The 15,901-nt window shown below is 36.7% G+C and overlaps 2 protein-coding genes across 2 annotated transcripts; both read right to left on the reverse strand.

Annotated features, from left to right (window-relative positions):
• Positions 1-2,118: 2,118 nt before the first annotated feature.
• On the reverse strand, positions 2,119-4,631 carry praf2 (PRA1 domain family, member 2). The gene is made up of 3 exons (XM_048210667.1): positions 4,411-4,631; positions 3,424-3,641; positions 2,119-3,208 (listed from the first exon to the last, which is right to left on the reverse strand). Exons 1-3 carry the CDS (start codon positions 4,587-4,589, stop codon positions 3,069-3,071), a joined length of 537 nt encoding a protein of 178 aa, XP_048066624.1. The 5' UTR covers positions 4,590-4,631; the 3' UTR covers positions 2,119-3,068.
• Positions 4,632-6,917: 2,286 nt separating this feature from the next.
• timm17b (translocase of inner mitochondrial membrane 17 homolog B (yeast)) lies at positions 6,918-14,870 on the reverse strand. Its single transcript, XM_048210397.1, has 6 exons — positions 14,755-14,870; positions 13,514-13,613; positions 13,352-13,415; positions 13,079-13,207; positions 11,413-11,523; positions 6,918-8,914 (listed from the first exon to the last, which is right to left on the reverse strand). Exons 1-6 carry the CDS (start codon positions 14,778-14,780, stop codon positions 8,835-8,837), a joined length of 510 nt encoding a protein of 169 aa, XP_048066354.1. The 5' UTR covers positions 14,781-14,870; the 3' UTR covers positions 6,918-8,834.
• Positions 14,871-15,901: the final 1,031 nt, after the last annotated feature.

A 15,901-nucleotide genomic window follows, 5' to 3' on the forward strand; every position in this document is an offset into this window, starting at 1 on the left:
AGCTGGAGTCAGTGCTTCAAGAACCACTACGCACAGACGTATGCAAGACATGGGTTTCAGCTGTCACATTCCTTGTGTCAAGCCACTCTTGAACAACAGACAGCGTCAGAAGCGTCTCGCCTGGGCTAAAGACAAAAAGGACTGGACTGCTGCTGAGTGGTCCAAAGTTATGTTCTCTGATGAAAGTAAATTTTGCATTTCCTTTGGAAATCAGGGTCCCAGAGTCTGGAGGAAGAGAGGAGAGGCACACAATCCACTTGAGGTCCAGTGTAAAGTTTCCACAGTCAGTGATGGTTTGGGGTGCCATGTCATCTGCTGGTGTTGGTCCACTGTGTTTTCTGAGGTCCAAGGTCGACGCAGCAGTATACCAGGAAGTTTTAGAGCACTTCATGCTTCCTGCTGCTGACCAACTTTATGGAGATGCAGATTTCATTTTCCAACAGGACTCGGCACCTGCAGACAGTGCCAAAGCTACCAGTACCTGGTTTAAGGACCATGGTATCCCTGTTCTTAATTGGCCAGCAAACTTGCCTGACCTTAACCCCATAGAAGCTATGGGGTATTGTGAAGAGGAAGATGCGATATACCAGACCCAACAATCCAGAGGAGCTGAAGGCCACTATCAGAGCAACCTGGGCTCTCATAACACCTGAGCAGTGCCACAGACTGATCGACTCCATGCCACGCCGCATTGCTGCAGTAATTCAGGCAAAAGGAGCCCCAACTAAGTATTGAGTGCTGTACATGCTCATACTTTTCATGTTCATACTTTTCAGTTGGCCAAGATTTCTAAAAATCCTTTCTTTGTATTGGTCTTAAGTAATATTCTAATTTTCTGAGATACTGAATTTGGGATTTTCCTTAGTTGTCAGTTATAATCTTAAAAATTAAAAGAAATGAACATTTGAAATATATCAGTCTGTGTGTAATGAATGAATATAATATACAAGTTTCACTTTTTGAATGGAATTAGTGAAATAAATCAACTTTTTGATGATATTCTAATTATTTGACCAGCACCTGTAGAGTCATAGATTTCATAAAAGTACAGTGAAATAAAATCAAACTTTGTATTTTCTTAGGCCATTATCCAACAATCCAGAGGAGCTGAAGGCCACTATCAGAGCAACCTGGGCTCTCATAACACCTGAGCAGTGCCACAGACTGATCGACTCCATGCCTGTTTTTCATCAGCCATGGTCAAATTTAGCACTCCCTTGAACATGGCTGAGAAACACTGAGCACTCTGAAATGGCTCATGCAACTGTATTATGCAAAGTTCCATAAAATTTTTAATTTTAATCATGATCAAAATGTATATTTCGTTAGGGCATCATTAAGTGCCCCTGTGTTATATCTAACACACTCTGTGATGCCAGATGGCTGCCACAACCCCGCTGCTCTCTGTCAGCTGAACCGCTGATTCATAACACTCCAAAGCTTCCTGAAGCAGTGTTTTGAAATCGTCCATCACTAAATAAGTCCTTATTTTGTTTTTTTTGGCGCACCAAAAATATTCTCGTCTCTTTATAATATTAATATTGAACCACTGTAATCACATGAACTGATTTAAATATGTTTTTACTACCTTTATGGATCTTGAGAGAGGAAATGTCATCGCTCCCTATGCAGGCCTCACAGAGCCATCGGATTTCAACAAAAATATCTTAATTTGTGTTCCGAAGATTAACAAAGGTCTTACAGGTGTGGAACGACACGAGGGTGAGTAAATGACAGAATTTTCATTTTTGGGTAAACTAACCCTTTAAGGTATTTTTGATTAAATCCGATGGCTCAGTGAAGCCTGCATTGCCAGCAAGATAATTAACACTTTCAATGCCCAGAAAGCTACTAAATACGTAATTAAAACTGTGCATGTGACTACAGTGATTCAGCCCTTAATGTTAAGTAGCGACAAGAATACTTTTTGTTCGCCAAAAAAACAAAACAAAATACCTTTACTCAACAATATCTAGTGATGGGCGATTTCAAAACACTGCTTCATGAAGCTTTATGAATTTTTTGTTTCGAATCAGTGGCTACCTTACGATTCGCATCTATACATTAATTTTAACGGCCACAGAGCCCCTAAGCGGTGTCAGACGAAAAGACAAAAGCTGCAGATATATGAAAGTTTATTTATGCACTGCGATGGATGAGCATTTCCTGAAAATACAAGGCAACTGATGTTGTAAACATTAAATATGCAGAAAATACAAATAACTTCATGTTTTTGTTCTTACACATATTAAATAACTAAAAGAAAGATTAAATATCTGTAGTGTTACATTTCTCAGAACATTTAGTCAACCAAATCTGTATTAAGATTCATCCCTGTTTATTATATAATTTATGTCTGACTACAGTTTGTATCTCTCCTTCAAATTTTTTTCACCAACAATGTCAGTTTGCGATGCAAAATTCACATAAATGGAAACATAAAGAATGAATATTCTTGGTCACAAATTTGGGTTGCTATAACAGGGAAGCATTTACCCTTGGCACTTTGTAAGACTGCAAACACAACTCATGGCAGGCCATATGGCATATGGCACTATTTTGTTTAAAACAAAATACAATACAACTCAAAACAAACTGTAAAAATAATATTTGGTCATGTAATGCACTGGCATAAAAGACAATCTCTTTAAATATCCTTCATCACAATTCACATAATCAAACATACTTAGGGACAGAATACATGTGTAGGCACAATTAAATCCATAGAATTAAGCAATAACAGACTGTTACTCAAATAGTAAATGTAAATTTAATAACTCAGCCTACAATCTATTTACAAGGCATAATATTGCTGTTTTTTGTTTTTAATTTGGACACCTAATGTAGTTATTAACACCTGATCCTGTAATCATACTTTTTGCTATTTTTCATAAACTGCATCATAAAACTTAATCCTGTCCATTGGACCCCTCTTGCATATCTGAGAGACTTTAACAATATGCCATACATGTTTTGCCAATATCTGTTTTCATATACATTTTAAGGACATGTAAGAAGCTCATAGGAAAGAAGGGGTGAGCGATAGCACAGTTAGGTAGTCAGCGCAGCTATGATCCAGCCTCTTGTTCCTGTCCCAGAGCTTCCAGTATCAGGCCCATGGGAGTCCTCTTCAATCCTATACTTTCCAACTTATTCTCTAGTTTATTCTTAAGGCTTCTGAGTCTTACTGAAGCATGGATTAGGATCACTGTGAGGAGAAAGTATCAGAGAGGACTATCAAAGTGTGACACAGCAAAATAATGTAAGCCTTTCAATACACATTGCTCAAGCTATGGGTACATACAAAGTATTAACAGAACAAAAATTGCTGATAATTGATTTCAATAACTGAAAATATTTCAATTATCTAGTACTTTTTAGTGTTAGGGGAAAAAAAAGACTTAGGCAACAAAGAATACTAACTTAATATGGGGAAGGCAATGCCAAAGAGGAAAACAGCTACCCCTCCTAAAACGGACAGAAGAAGGTAGCTGGAGCCCAAAATTGCAGATACGGAGAGAGATGGATGATTCCTCCGGAATCGTCGGATTACCGCCTTGTTTTCAGCTGCCCAGACAAACCCCAAAAACAGAAGGATCACAACTGTTGCCCCAAGGATCAGCTGGAGTGGTTGGAAATACCTATGGCACAATTACAAAAGACACTGTTATTGTAGTATAATTATGAGTTTTGCATAATAGGTCTCTTTTAAAGCAATAGCCTTGTGAAACAGTGGTTTACAGTAAAGTTCGAAGGATCAGAGTGCCTGAAACCCCCTTAGCCTTTCTAAATTCACTGTAAATTATGGCTTAACAGGGATTATTGCTTTTATAAAACGGTTATTCTTCCACCAAGCAATATTCGTTCTACAAAAATTCAATTTTAGTTAGACGTTTTGTAATTTTGTAAACAAAACTTTAATAGACATATGTCTATATAGTTTTTTTATTATTATTTTTTATGTCAGTATTAGTACATTAAGTTAAACTAAAAGGGAAATGTTGGTCAAGTGAAGAAAGTGATGAAACAATGGGCCACTGAAAGTAAAAGGATAATTGTATCTTAACCTGGGATGAGTAGGCTACATGAGAACTGTTTGAAAAAAAGAAAAAAGAAAAATTCTGATTTGTAACACACTGCTTTGTAACTGTCTAGGTGATGCCAACAAAACAACGTCTTAATAAACAAAGCCCATGAAAAACATGATCGTTTTCACTCCAAACAGAGAAGTGAATGTTTGTAACGCAACAATGGCCTAATTTAGTTCAACGCTACAAATTAATTCATTGTGAGCATTTAAAAAAACGCATTCAATACAGAACAGAACACAAATGTGGTTACCTGGAAAAGGATTTTAAAAGAACAGTGAATAGGTCTGAATGAACGTACACGTCACTGGTGTTTCCTTACCCGACTACAACCAAAAATGCCACGGCGAAGGCAAAATAGTTTGACTGGTAATACAGCAGGTTGTTAATGATTCGGTTATTCCACCGATCCAAGTTACGAACATCTGGCACTGAGAATCGGGCCGAACCCAGCAGAAAATCGTCCAGAGTTCTGAAAGGCGGAGGCTGAACATCCACCATTTTTGACGCTTTCGGTGACTACATTTACCAGCATGCATTGCAAACCCACGGGACTGAAAATTCTAGCAGCACAAAAAGCTGTCAAATACAAACACAAACAAACCAAAATAAAAACGCTGAAAAAAACAACAACAAATAAATAATTAAATAAATATATTTGCTCATAAGATATGCGGTGCAGGTGGACCCATGTTAAAAATTAAGATGAATTGCCTGTCATAGAATGTCATACGTCAATTTCAAACGAGTGAGTATCATTTTCAGTCCAGAAATATTTATCGTAAGGAACTTTTTATTTATTTTTGTACTAAATAGGCTATATGTGGTCTTCTAACTTTTATAACTGTATATTTGTGTGATATATATCACAGCCAACAAATATATCAGATCGTAAATGATTTAACGGATCAGAATTCTTTTAATCACTTTTGTCACCATGGTCTAAAGCTGTAAGTTTGGTGAAGATCTGACATAAACATATAAATGAGATAGCCTATACACTTGTTAAAGAGATAGCTCACCCAAAAATTGATTTTTTTTATTTTTTTTTTTCATCATTTACTCTCCTTCATGTTGTTCCAAACATGTATGTGTTTCTTTCTTCTGCTGAACACAAAAGAAGATATTTTGAAGAATGTTGCTACAGTTGATGGTAGCCATTGACTTCCATAGTAGGAAAAAAATACTATGGAAATCAATGGTCAACTGTCTGGTTACCAACATTATTCAAAATATCTTTGTGTTCAGCAGAAGAACATGAGGGTGAGTAAATGATGACAAAATTTTCATTTTTGGGTGAACTATCTCTTTAACCCTTAAAGCAAAGTTTCAGAAGAAACAATAATTTTAATACTATCATGTACAGTTGCAAAGCTGTTAACAAAAAAGTAAAGTTGCTAATTATAACGCCACTCGTTTTCACATGGTTTACGAATATTTCCATTTTCATCATGATGTTATTAGCTGCTGATGTTTGGCGGATGGTGGCCTTTTTTCATTTGTAGGATTGATTTTTCATGGTTTTGTTAGCTCTGTCAATAGAGTCAATAGAGTGCTGCAGGGATTACATATTTTTGTGCCAAAATCCAGAAATGAGTTAGCATTTTAGCACTTCCGCTTCCATTGTCCTGAAGTTTTGTTTTTTTGTTTGTTTGTTTTGTTAAATGCCTGAAATAAGGTTTGTGGTTAACCCAAGCTCTATATAATACAACCGATTTTTAAAGCTTACTTGTTGCTAACAAGAGGCTAAATGGGACTACAGAGGTTGTCAGTAACATTAAACGTCATCTACTCTTAGCTTTTTCCTTCTGGCTTATTTATTTAGGCTTATTCAGGCTTAAAAAATTCTGTTAATTTGTGAAGATTATCATGATGAAAAACATGTAAGAATCATAAACTTTTGTTGGTCACAGACCTTATTTCCACAAAAATTCAAAAGCCAATAGAAAAATCCAATTGGGATTTTGTAGAGGGAACCTGGGTGATGCTTACTTCCGGGTTTGCCTACAAAATAATCATAACTGCAGCATTCTATCAGTCAAAATGGGTGATGCAAGACCATTTTAAGGTGGCCAGTTGTGGCCTAATGGTTAGCGAGTTGGACTTGTAACCTGAAAGTTGTGGGTTCAAGTCTCAGTATTGGCAGGGAATTTATGTGAGGGGGTGAATGAACAGCACTCTCTTCCACTGTCATTACCCACAATTGAGGTGCTCTTAAGCAAATCACCTAACCCCCAATCGCTCCCTGGGTGCTGCAGGCTGCCCACTGCTCCGAGTGTGTGCTCTTGGATGGGTGAAATTCAGAGCACAAATGGGACACATACTCAGCCACGTCTCTTTAATTGGCTTATATCTTTGCAGTGCTTAAACTTTTTGTCATGAGGACCTTAGAATGGTGTGTGCCAAGTTTCGTGGGAATCAAACCAAGTGCCTGGAATTTTGAACCAGGAGTTAGAAAAAAATGTTTTTTCAGAAAATTCAAAATGGTGGAAAAACAGTGAACAAAATCAAAGTCAGATATATCAATTCTTGTAGGGCTTGACTCAAGGATTCAGAGGAAAATGGAATTGATTCTAGCCCTTAGAAGTCCAGAGTTGTGAACTAAATTGCATATTATTATAGCGCCACCAAGTGTCCGACAAATGTGTGTGTGTTTGCGGGGATTTAGAGCCATTCCACCATGTTTAAAGTTTCTACGAATTATGGTTTCTGAAGTCCAGACACTTTTAGGGCAGAAAAAGTATAATTGGCAAAATAGTAGAAATACAACAGGGTTCCATCACCATTACTAACACCTAATAAAAATAACATCTCTAAACAATACAGGCCTATGCATCAACCATAAAATACTTTATTGAGACAGGTTACTTATACATACATATTCTCTTATTCTTGCCTCTATTGTGCTTCAAAAAATAAATAATCCATCAAAAAAAAAAAAAAAAAAAAAAAAAAAACTACAAGACATTACACAAAGATTGTTATAGAGAGTAGGAAAATTACTGGTACCAAACTGGAGAAATTGAATGACATAAATTTAATTTGGTAGAGGAACATTAAAGTTGAATATCAACTTCAACAACAGTGTCTTTTTTGACTGCACATTATGTATTATAGATTAATTCATTTCAGTTTATCAGTAAAGAATGCAGGAGATGCTATGTAATTGGAATGGAAAATATTCAAAATCTCTGAAAAATCTCAATTTGAATTTGAATAACTTTGAAGATCTAAAGCAAAATCTAAAGAGGCTGTTGGTAAATCAAGAGTCCAAATCATGTATTAGATTAAGATAAATGTAATATAAAAATGTACTGCAACTTTGCATAGCCTTGTTTGCATAACACTGAATGATTTCAAAATGAACTTTCATAGGAATTATTATTCAAGTCTTCTTGCAACATTGCAATTAATTACATTCCTGGAATATCTCCAACTGATTTAGTTAGTCCGGCTAAATGAAAAGTGCTGTAATGGAGAGTCATTTTCTAGCACACATTTATACCGTATATTAGTCTTAGTAAGAAGTGTTCAAACAAGCCTGTATAAACTTGACAAATCTTTGGGTGACATTTTCCCTTTGCAACAGGAGAAAATACAAGTATATATTACAATTCATACACAATAGAAAATTACTTACTACTTTCCCCTGAGTGGCCATCTAATAGAGTGGTGCAGGGTTGACATATTTTTGTATGCCAACCCGGAAGTTGGCATTATCCTTAAAAGTATTTTTCCTTTGACTTTTGGATTATTGCAGAAAATAAGGTCTGTGACTAACAAAAGCTTATGATTCTTACACATTTGTTCATCGTGATAATTTTCACAAGTGAATACAACTTTAGGCTATAATCGAACTACTGTACACCACAGTCGCATGACTTCAGCATCACCATCACTAAGTTTCTGACAACTCTTTTAGTCTTTGTTTAAATCATTTTCCCTGAAAGTTAGAGTTATAATAGTTTGCAAGAGTATGATTTTCAGTGTTGCCAAGTCCGCGGTTTTCCCGTGGAATTGGACTACTTTTACACTGTTGTTGAGGGTTGTTTTTCATGTCCGCGGGTTGAAGTGACCCTAGATAACGTTATATTTAGCCCCCAGAATGTGACTTTTACCTGAGGAGCCCCTCCAAAAATTCAGATTTTATCCCCCAGAACGCAATTTTTACCGTGGGACCCACCCTGAAAAGCGATTGGGCTAGTTTTGAATAGCAATTGGGCGGGTTTTGTTGTGAAAACCTGGCAACCCTGACGAACATAACAAGGCTGTGGAAGCAGACTAGTGCGTAGATGAGATAACCTGTTTGGCTGATGATGTTGAATGTCCCCAAAACCTCTGTAGTTCCATTTAGCCATTTGTTAGTAACAACTACACAAATAAAAGTAAAAAAAGAAAAACACAGGAGGATATTACTGATATATTTTATATTGTAGAATAAAATTGAAAAATATCTTGAGTTTGTGTTCACCACAGACCTTATTTCAAGCATTTAACCAAAAACCCATTAAAAAAACCCATTGACTTTAGGACGATGGAACCAGAAGTGCTAAAATGCTAACTTGTTTCCAGGTTTGGCCTACAAAAATACATCATCCCTGCACCACTCCATAGAGGATAAAAGGTTCAGGAGTATCCCCTGTCTCTGGAGGGTACTGTAAACTATGAAGAGGGTCCTAAACTTCTAACAATCCTCTTTTTTTTCACAGTCTATAATATTACAGTCTCCACTGTAACACAGTGGATTTACTGATACTGTCCATAACCACGTGTCTCTTGGCCTTCTTTCGGGGGAAGCTGACTCGGATCCTCCACAAAAGGACTGGCTATAGATGAAGAGAAGAAGCAGATAGTGAACACCTCTGAAGCAGCTTCAACAAAACTATGTGCAAAATAAAACTAAAGGTAATAAAATTCTCTTAATCTAATACAAATGTTAAACAACAGTGTTTTAAAGTATGTAGCACCGCACCTGACATGCAAGTAAAAAACACTGTGGCCATGAATTCATTCCCACAAATTTATAAATTGTTCTCTCATTTAGATCAAATTATGGCCACGTTGTACTAATTTGTCCCCCATTTTGATTTAGTTAAATTGTTAAATTGCCATGAATTTGTACAATCTTGCCATGATTTACACAAATTAATAAAACATGGCAACAAATTTGTCAGAACAAATTCATAATTAATGGCCACAATATCTATTTTTTCTTCCCGCGCAGGGCTCAGTATTAAAGGAATAGTCTGTCCATAAATAAAGATATCTTTGTTGTTTAAAACCTAATGAATTTTAAAGCGATGCAATAGAAGAACCATTTTGGGTTGCCCAAAGAACGTTTCTTTTAAAGTGCCCCTATTATGCTATTTTAAAGGTTCCTAATTTTGTTTTGAAGTTCTCCTCTACAATAGGTTTACATGCATCCAAAAACTTTATTTTCTCATAATATACACTATATTGCCAAAGTTTTTGGGACGCCTGCCTTTGTGTGCACATGAACTTTAATGACATCCCATTCTTAATCCGTAGGGTTTAATTTGGAGTTGGCCCACCCTTTACAGCTATTACAGCTTTGACTCTTCTGGGAAGGCTTTCCACAAGGTTTAGGAGTGTGTTTTTGGGAATTTTTGACCATTCTTCTAGAAGAGCATTTGTGAGGTCAGGCAGTGATGTTGGCGAGAAAGCCTGGCTTGCAGTCTCCACTCTAATTTATCCCAAAGGTGTTCTATTGGGTTGAGGTCAGGACTCTGTGCAGGCCAGTCAAGTTCCTCCACACCAAACTCGTTCATCCATGTCTTTATGGACCTTCCTTTGTGCACTGGTGCGCAGTCAAATTTGGGAGCATCAAATTGTCCAACCCTTGAAAAACAACCCCACACCATAATCCCCCTCCACCAAACTTTACACTTGGCACAATGCAGTCAGGCAAGTATCGTTCTCCTAGCAACCGCCAAACCCAGACTCGACCATCTAATTGCCAGACAGAGAAGCGTGATTCGTCACTCTAGAGAACACATCTCCACTGCTCTAGAGTCCAGTGGCGGCGTGCTTTACACCACTGCCTCCGACGCTTTGCGTTGCGCTTGGTGATGTAAGGCTTGGATGCAGCTGCTCGGCCATGGAAACCCATTCCATGAAGCTCTCTACACACTGTTCTTGAGCTAATCTAAAGGCCACACGAAGTTTGGAGGTCTGTAGCTATTGACTCTGCATAAAGTTGGTGACTTCTGCGCACTGTGCGCCTCAGCATGCACTGACACCCTCTCTGTGATTTTACGTGGCCTACCACTTCGTGGCTGAGTTGCTGTTGTTCCCAATTGCTTCCACTTTATTTTGATACCACTAACAGTTGACCGTGGAATATTTAGTAGTGAGGAAATTTCACGAATGGACTTATTGCACAGGTGGCAACCTATCACGGTACCACACTTGAATTCACTGAGCTCCTGAGAGCGACCCATTCCTTCACAAATGTTTGTAGAAGCAGTCTGTATTCCTAGGTGCTGGATTTTATACACATGTGGCCATGGAAGTGATTGGAACACCTGAATTCAATGATTTGGAGGGGTGTCCCAATACTTTTGGCAATATAGTGACATTGCACATTACCTAATTTCTCTGAAAACAGTTCATTTGAAGACTTTTTTTTTTTGCCAGCCTACTCTGCTCCAATTGGTAAGATTGTGTCGGAAATGCCTACCATATCTGAATTTTAGCTCTAGACAGTAACAGCTCAAACAGTAACAATGGCGTTGGTTTTTCCGTATTAATTCCAGCGCGAGTCCTAATCCTCTTAAAATGCATGCAATGTGGATTCACAGTGCTGAAAACAGTGTCATCTCAACATTTTGACAACAGAAACCAAACTCTTCCAGGCCTCAGCTACAACTACAGTGTGTGAGGGTGGGTCAAAATAGATGTTGTTCATGGGCAGCAAATGAAGACCATAGGCTGGCATCATGCAAATTTGTTACATTGTTATGTAGGTATGCTGACAACTCATTTCAGCAATTCAGAATCGATTCTTTCTTTTAGGAGATAACTTTATTTGTCATGCACTTTGATCTTCAAAACTCTGCAGACCGTTTACATTCACAGACAGCTATATTACACACTGTATGAAAGGTAATATTCAAAAATGCATAATAGGGGCAGTTTAACAGTTCTTAAAAGAGTGAGAAGAATATTATTTTAATAATCTGAAGATCCTTTTTCCACTGTAAAGAACCTTTTGTACAATGGATGTTAAAGGTTCTTCATGGAGCCAACAATGCCAATAAGGAGCCTTTAATTTTAAGAGTGTATTCAGACACATGTAACTCACGATTCTGAAACTGCTGTGCTGTGTATCTAGTAAGAAGTATCCCAAAGCCCTCGATTAGTGCAAGCAGAATTCCCCCCATCATTGCAGAGCCCACCATGGCTAGGGGACCACCTGAAATACAAACATTGCAAACACATTTTCTATTTGCAAACTCATGATCCAGAGGTAATTGCAAGACTAAAGATTTATGCAGATTGTATGCTATTATAGAACAGTCCAGATCATCAGAAGATTTTTTCCAATGGGTCTTTATACCTCAAATGTCAAAGACTGGAATACATTACACAACTTTTGTCCAGATTTTTGGTCCGATTTGCTGTATGGACGAGTCAACACTAGTTGCCTGAAGTCAGAGCCATGCCAAATCGTGCAGTGCTTGATTGGCACAGATTTTTTAGCTTCAGACTCTGAGTCAGTCTGAGGATATCAAACAAATTTGATATTTTGAGCCAATTTTAAAACGCATATTGTTTTTTTAGTTGTCATGCATGACCTAGCATGTTTCTGTGCGAGTTTGTTGTTTACAAAATGACTTGAAAGTCTGGTAGGGTGTGATTGCCAGGTTTTCCTTTGTAACCAAATAAATGATGCCTGATGTTTTCAATTCTGATTTTAAAAGTCGTGTAGTGTATTCCAGTGGGCACATTATAATTGTATTGTGCGGTCACAATACAATGTCTGCTAAATTTTCTGAGGAAAAAAGGTCCATTGGCCATTATTAGTGTAGCAAAAACAAAGGTGGAAAAGAAAAGACACATGTTAACTGCAAAATAATTAAGAATTAAGGTGAAGAATTAAGTGTGAAACCATCAGGAACCCATTAGTCTCCAGTGCCACCATTTTCCTTAGATTAGGTAAAGAATCCTGGTGGGAGTCATTTTTTAAGATTCTTTACCTAACCTAAGTCTCTGAGATCCTGACACCTTGCACTTTTGGAGACTCCAGGTAGGTTGCAGTTCTGGAAAATGGTGGCGCTGGAGACTAAAGGGTCCCTGATGGTTTCACACTTAATTCTTCACCTTAATTCTTTTGCAGTTAAAATTTTTTTTGTCTTTTCTTCTCCACCTGTTTTTGTCTGACCCTGCTGATCGAATGAGCATTTCGATGTCCAATGGCCATGCTTTAACTTTGCAATTTCTAGTATTGCATCCTTTTCATGGGCATTTGATAATTTTTGACTTTTCAGTCTGAGATAAATCTCTTTTTTGGCTCATTTTATCTGTAAAAGAAAACCTGATAATAATTATGCACACCTGAATATAAGGCGTTTTCACTTCCAGCCTTCATGAACAACTATATATCACTTATGAATGATTAAATACAAAATTAACAGTTGTTATTAAGATTGATGTGGTTTGGAATTGGTAAAGTGTGCTTGGAAAAATCAACTTGCATAATAATTACGCACACTCCGTATGAAGCAATGCTCACACAGAATTCACTTTTAAACCATGCAGCTTTCTGTTGGTCAGCGTGGCAAAATCAAGCTGAACATGATGCAAAATATTTCACCCTCACGCGAAATTCCCATTTGTGTGGATTCCAACTGAACTGACTAGATTTTGCTCGCTAAAATTTGCTGAACAACGGTAGATGTGACCGCAACTTTAATGTCCAATATTATGGAAGAATACTGGTAATAGAATGACCACCATGCTAAACTTACTGCGTGCAGCCAGTATAGCTCCAGTCATGGCTCCACTGGTGATAGAGTTCCAAGGGTCTTCCTTACCCCGTAAACGCACAAGACCACAGTCTATGGTGGAAAAGAGTCCACCCCACACAGCAAAACTACCTGCAACAGAAAAACAGAACCCATGACACAATGTATAGTGAATCACTGATATAAAAAATGCTGAAACTAGTCATACACAATAGTTTTACACCACACAAATCAGATCAAGAAACAATAACACAAAAAAAGATTCTGCAACATCACCTCCAATTTGTGGTGCTCTTACTCTCACAGCATTTGCGCTCCCTCTTAGCCTGTGTCGTACACCCTATAGTCACAGAGGGAGTTTATTAGTAGTAAATGTATTGTGTATTAGTGATTGTGATTGCTGAGCTCAGTTGTTTTGTTGGTGTCAGTAAAGCATACCACAGGTGCGTTCCGAAAGCCTTTAACAGACTGGAACACCCCCCCTCCAATGGCCCCCATGGTAAATGCACCTCCACAGTCATCAACTATCCTCCATGGACTAAAAATAAAACAAAAGCTGAAAAACCTGTTGTAAAGAATCTTCTACATGCCTTCTGCTGTCTAGTTGATAGTCAATACTTTTCTTTTTTTTTTTTTTTTTGCAAGTAAAAGCCCTTTTATATTACTCTAAAAAATGTCCCCCTTCAGGTCTTTTTGCTGTAAAATCGCTACAGATTTTTAGAAGGTAAACATAAGAATAACCTTTATATTGTTATTGATATTTCAAGATCAACATTTGCTGGCCTGAAACAACTTAGGTTTATTTGATTACCCATCCATACAAAAGTCATAATGTGTCTATCAAATATGATACAACAGGCTCTCAAACATCATTGCTTTGAATTGCACTACATGTTTTGCCCACCACAATTAAAAACTAAAAACTAAGCATTTAAATATTATCTTCATAAGACATATTATTGAAAGATATAGAGTGATAAATTATATTTATATGTACTGATAATTTATGTAAGTAGTCTGTTATATTGTTATACAGATCTCATTGATTCACATTACCAAATGTGCATATTTGTGCTCTGTTTGGGCCTCTGAATGTAACTGAGGTGAATATGTCCTCCTTGACTATGAGCTCCATGTTCTCACATATACTATAGAGAGCCATAAAAGCCTGATGTATCAAATATGATACAAAACATAAAAACACACATGCAAGATTTTCTTTTATATTTATCTAAAAGTTCAATAAACTGATGCATTAAAAATATATTTTTCTGACAATCATTTAATTTGTCTTTACATGGATAATTCTTGTATTATGTCGGCTTAATACTAAATCAAGAGTTAATGTCTACTATTATTTCGTATGGCTTTACAAGGACTTTTTTAATACTAAATAAAGAGTTAAAGCTGCCAGTGAAGGAAAACGGCGAGTTTATTGTGCCTCATCAGTGCTGAGATGAGATCCCACATGATAACATGTTTATCAAACACTCGGTGTAATGTGTCAACAGTGTGTGTGTGAACTGTTACAGCAGGCTACTCTACAATGACAGCTGAGAAACAAACCGATATGCACAACACAAAAACAAATGAGAATATAAACTGCTTCAAATAACAGCTATTTCCTGTCATGAACTGAAGTGCGGACTCGTCAGAAGTGAAGTCAGGATGTACTTTACCAGGGTTCACGGGCATATTCCTCCATGATAAACAGCTGACGTCAGAGCGGTTACGCAATTTTTCCGTGACAGAAGGTTCAGAACCAATGAACTAGGGCATGATGTATAAACGTTGCGTAGCCTACGCACAAAAAAAGACATTGAAATGTGCGCACGCAATTTCCACGCACATAGCGGGATTCATAAGAAATAAATTATGTATATATATATATATATATATATATATATATATATATATATATATATATATATATATATATATCATTCATTCATTCATTTATTTATTTTATAAAAAGTAAATATGTGCTGACTGGGTGAGTTTTATAGCCTAAAGCTTCGCGCAGGTTCTCGCGTAGGCTACGCGTGTTTTTATAAATCTGAACACTTTGTGCGTACGCAGACTTTTAGGATAAAATCTACGTAAAGGTTTATACATGAGCCACCTGAAGTTTTGTTTTAGCCTACTTGGCACATTTCCAATAAAAGTTTATATTACAAGGACTTGAGTCTGACACTCCCTGTCAATTGGATAATATGCCTTTGGGGATGTCCGATTTTTATTCGGATCTTTTCAGTGAATTGGCTGAACCAGTTCACAAAACTAATACATCCTATATAATCATAATCTCTCTACTGATGTTTCATCTCAACATATGGAACATATTTTATAATATTTAAAAATAAGCACCACACATGAATGTAAACACCTTAATGTTCCTGGTCAATCAAAATGTAGGCTACATTAAATGATTATTAATAAATTCACCGATTCCTTATAAGTTGTCAAGTCTAAAAGGATTATATATATATATATATATATATATATATATATATATATATATATATATATATATATATATACTTGTATATACTTGTTGAACATTAACAGAAAAGCAGCCATAACTGAAAGAATTACAAAGACTGGGATTACATTCAATTTTCACATCACATTCTACACAACATACCAAACAATAAATTAAAGTAAATGAATAAAAAGAAAACAAAAAGTATGGGAGTAGGAGGTTTTTATATTAGGCTATAAAACCAAAATCCCCCAATAAAGAATACAAATACTTTGCTTTGGGACTTTTAATCCCTCTCAGTGTCTCCAAATATATAAAATATTACTCTTTTTAAAAAAAACAAT

Source organism: Megalobrama amblycephala, linkage group LG12, assembly GCF_018812025.1.
Source record: "Megalobrama amblycephala isolate DHTTF-2021 linkage group LG12, ASM1881202v1, whole genome shotgun sequence".
NCBI classification, from domain to species: domain Eukaryota; kingdom Metazoa; phylum Chordata; class Actinopteri; order Cypriniformes; family Xenocyprididae; genus Megalobrama; species Megalobrama amblycephala.

What these genes read in the sequence shown, in the direction of transcription:
- praf2 (XM_048210667.1), bottom strand. Translation starts at nt 4,589, where the DNA reads ATGGTGGATGTTCAGCCTCCGCCTTTCAGAACTCTGGACGATTTTCTG. An exon ending in GCATTTTTGGTTGTAGTCGG is followed by an intron (nt 3,642 to 4,410) that starts GTAAGGAAACAC and finishes ATTGTGCCATAG; the next exon opens with GTATTTCCAACCACTCCAGC. An exon ending in CATTGCCTTCCCCATATTAA is followed by an intron (nt 3,209 to 3,423) that starts GTTAGTATTCTT and finishes TTCTCCTCACAG; the next exon opens with TGATCCTAATCCATGCTTCA.
- timm17b (XM_048210397.1), bottom strand. Translation starts at nt 14,780, where the DNA reads ATGGAGGAATATGCCCGTGAACCCTG. An exon ending in AAGAGCACCACAAATTGGAG is followed by an intron (nt 13,208 to 13,351) that starts GTGATGTTGCAG and finishes TTTCTGTTGCAG; the next exon opens with GTAGTTTTGCTGTGTGGGGT. An exon ending in AGCTATACTGGCTGCACGCA is followed by an intron (nt 11,524 to 13,078) that starts GTAAGTTTAGCA and finishes TTTGTATTTCAG; the next exon opens with GTGGTCCCCTAGCCATGGTG.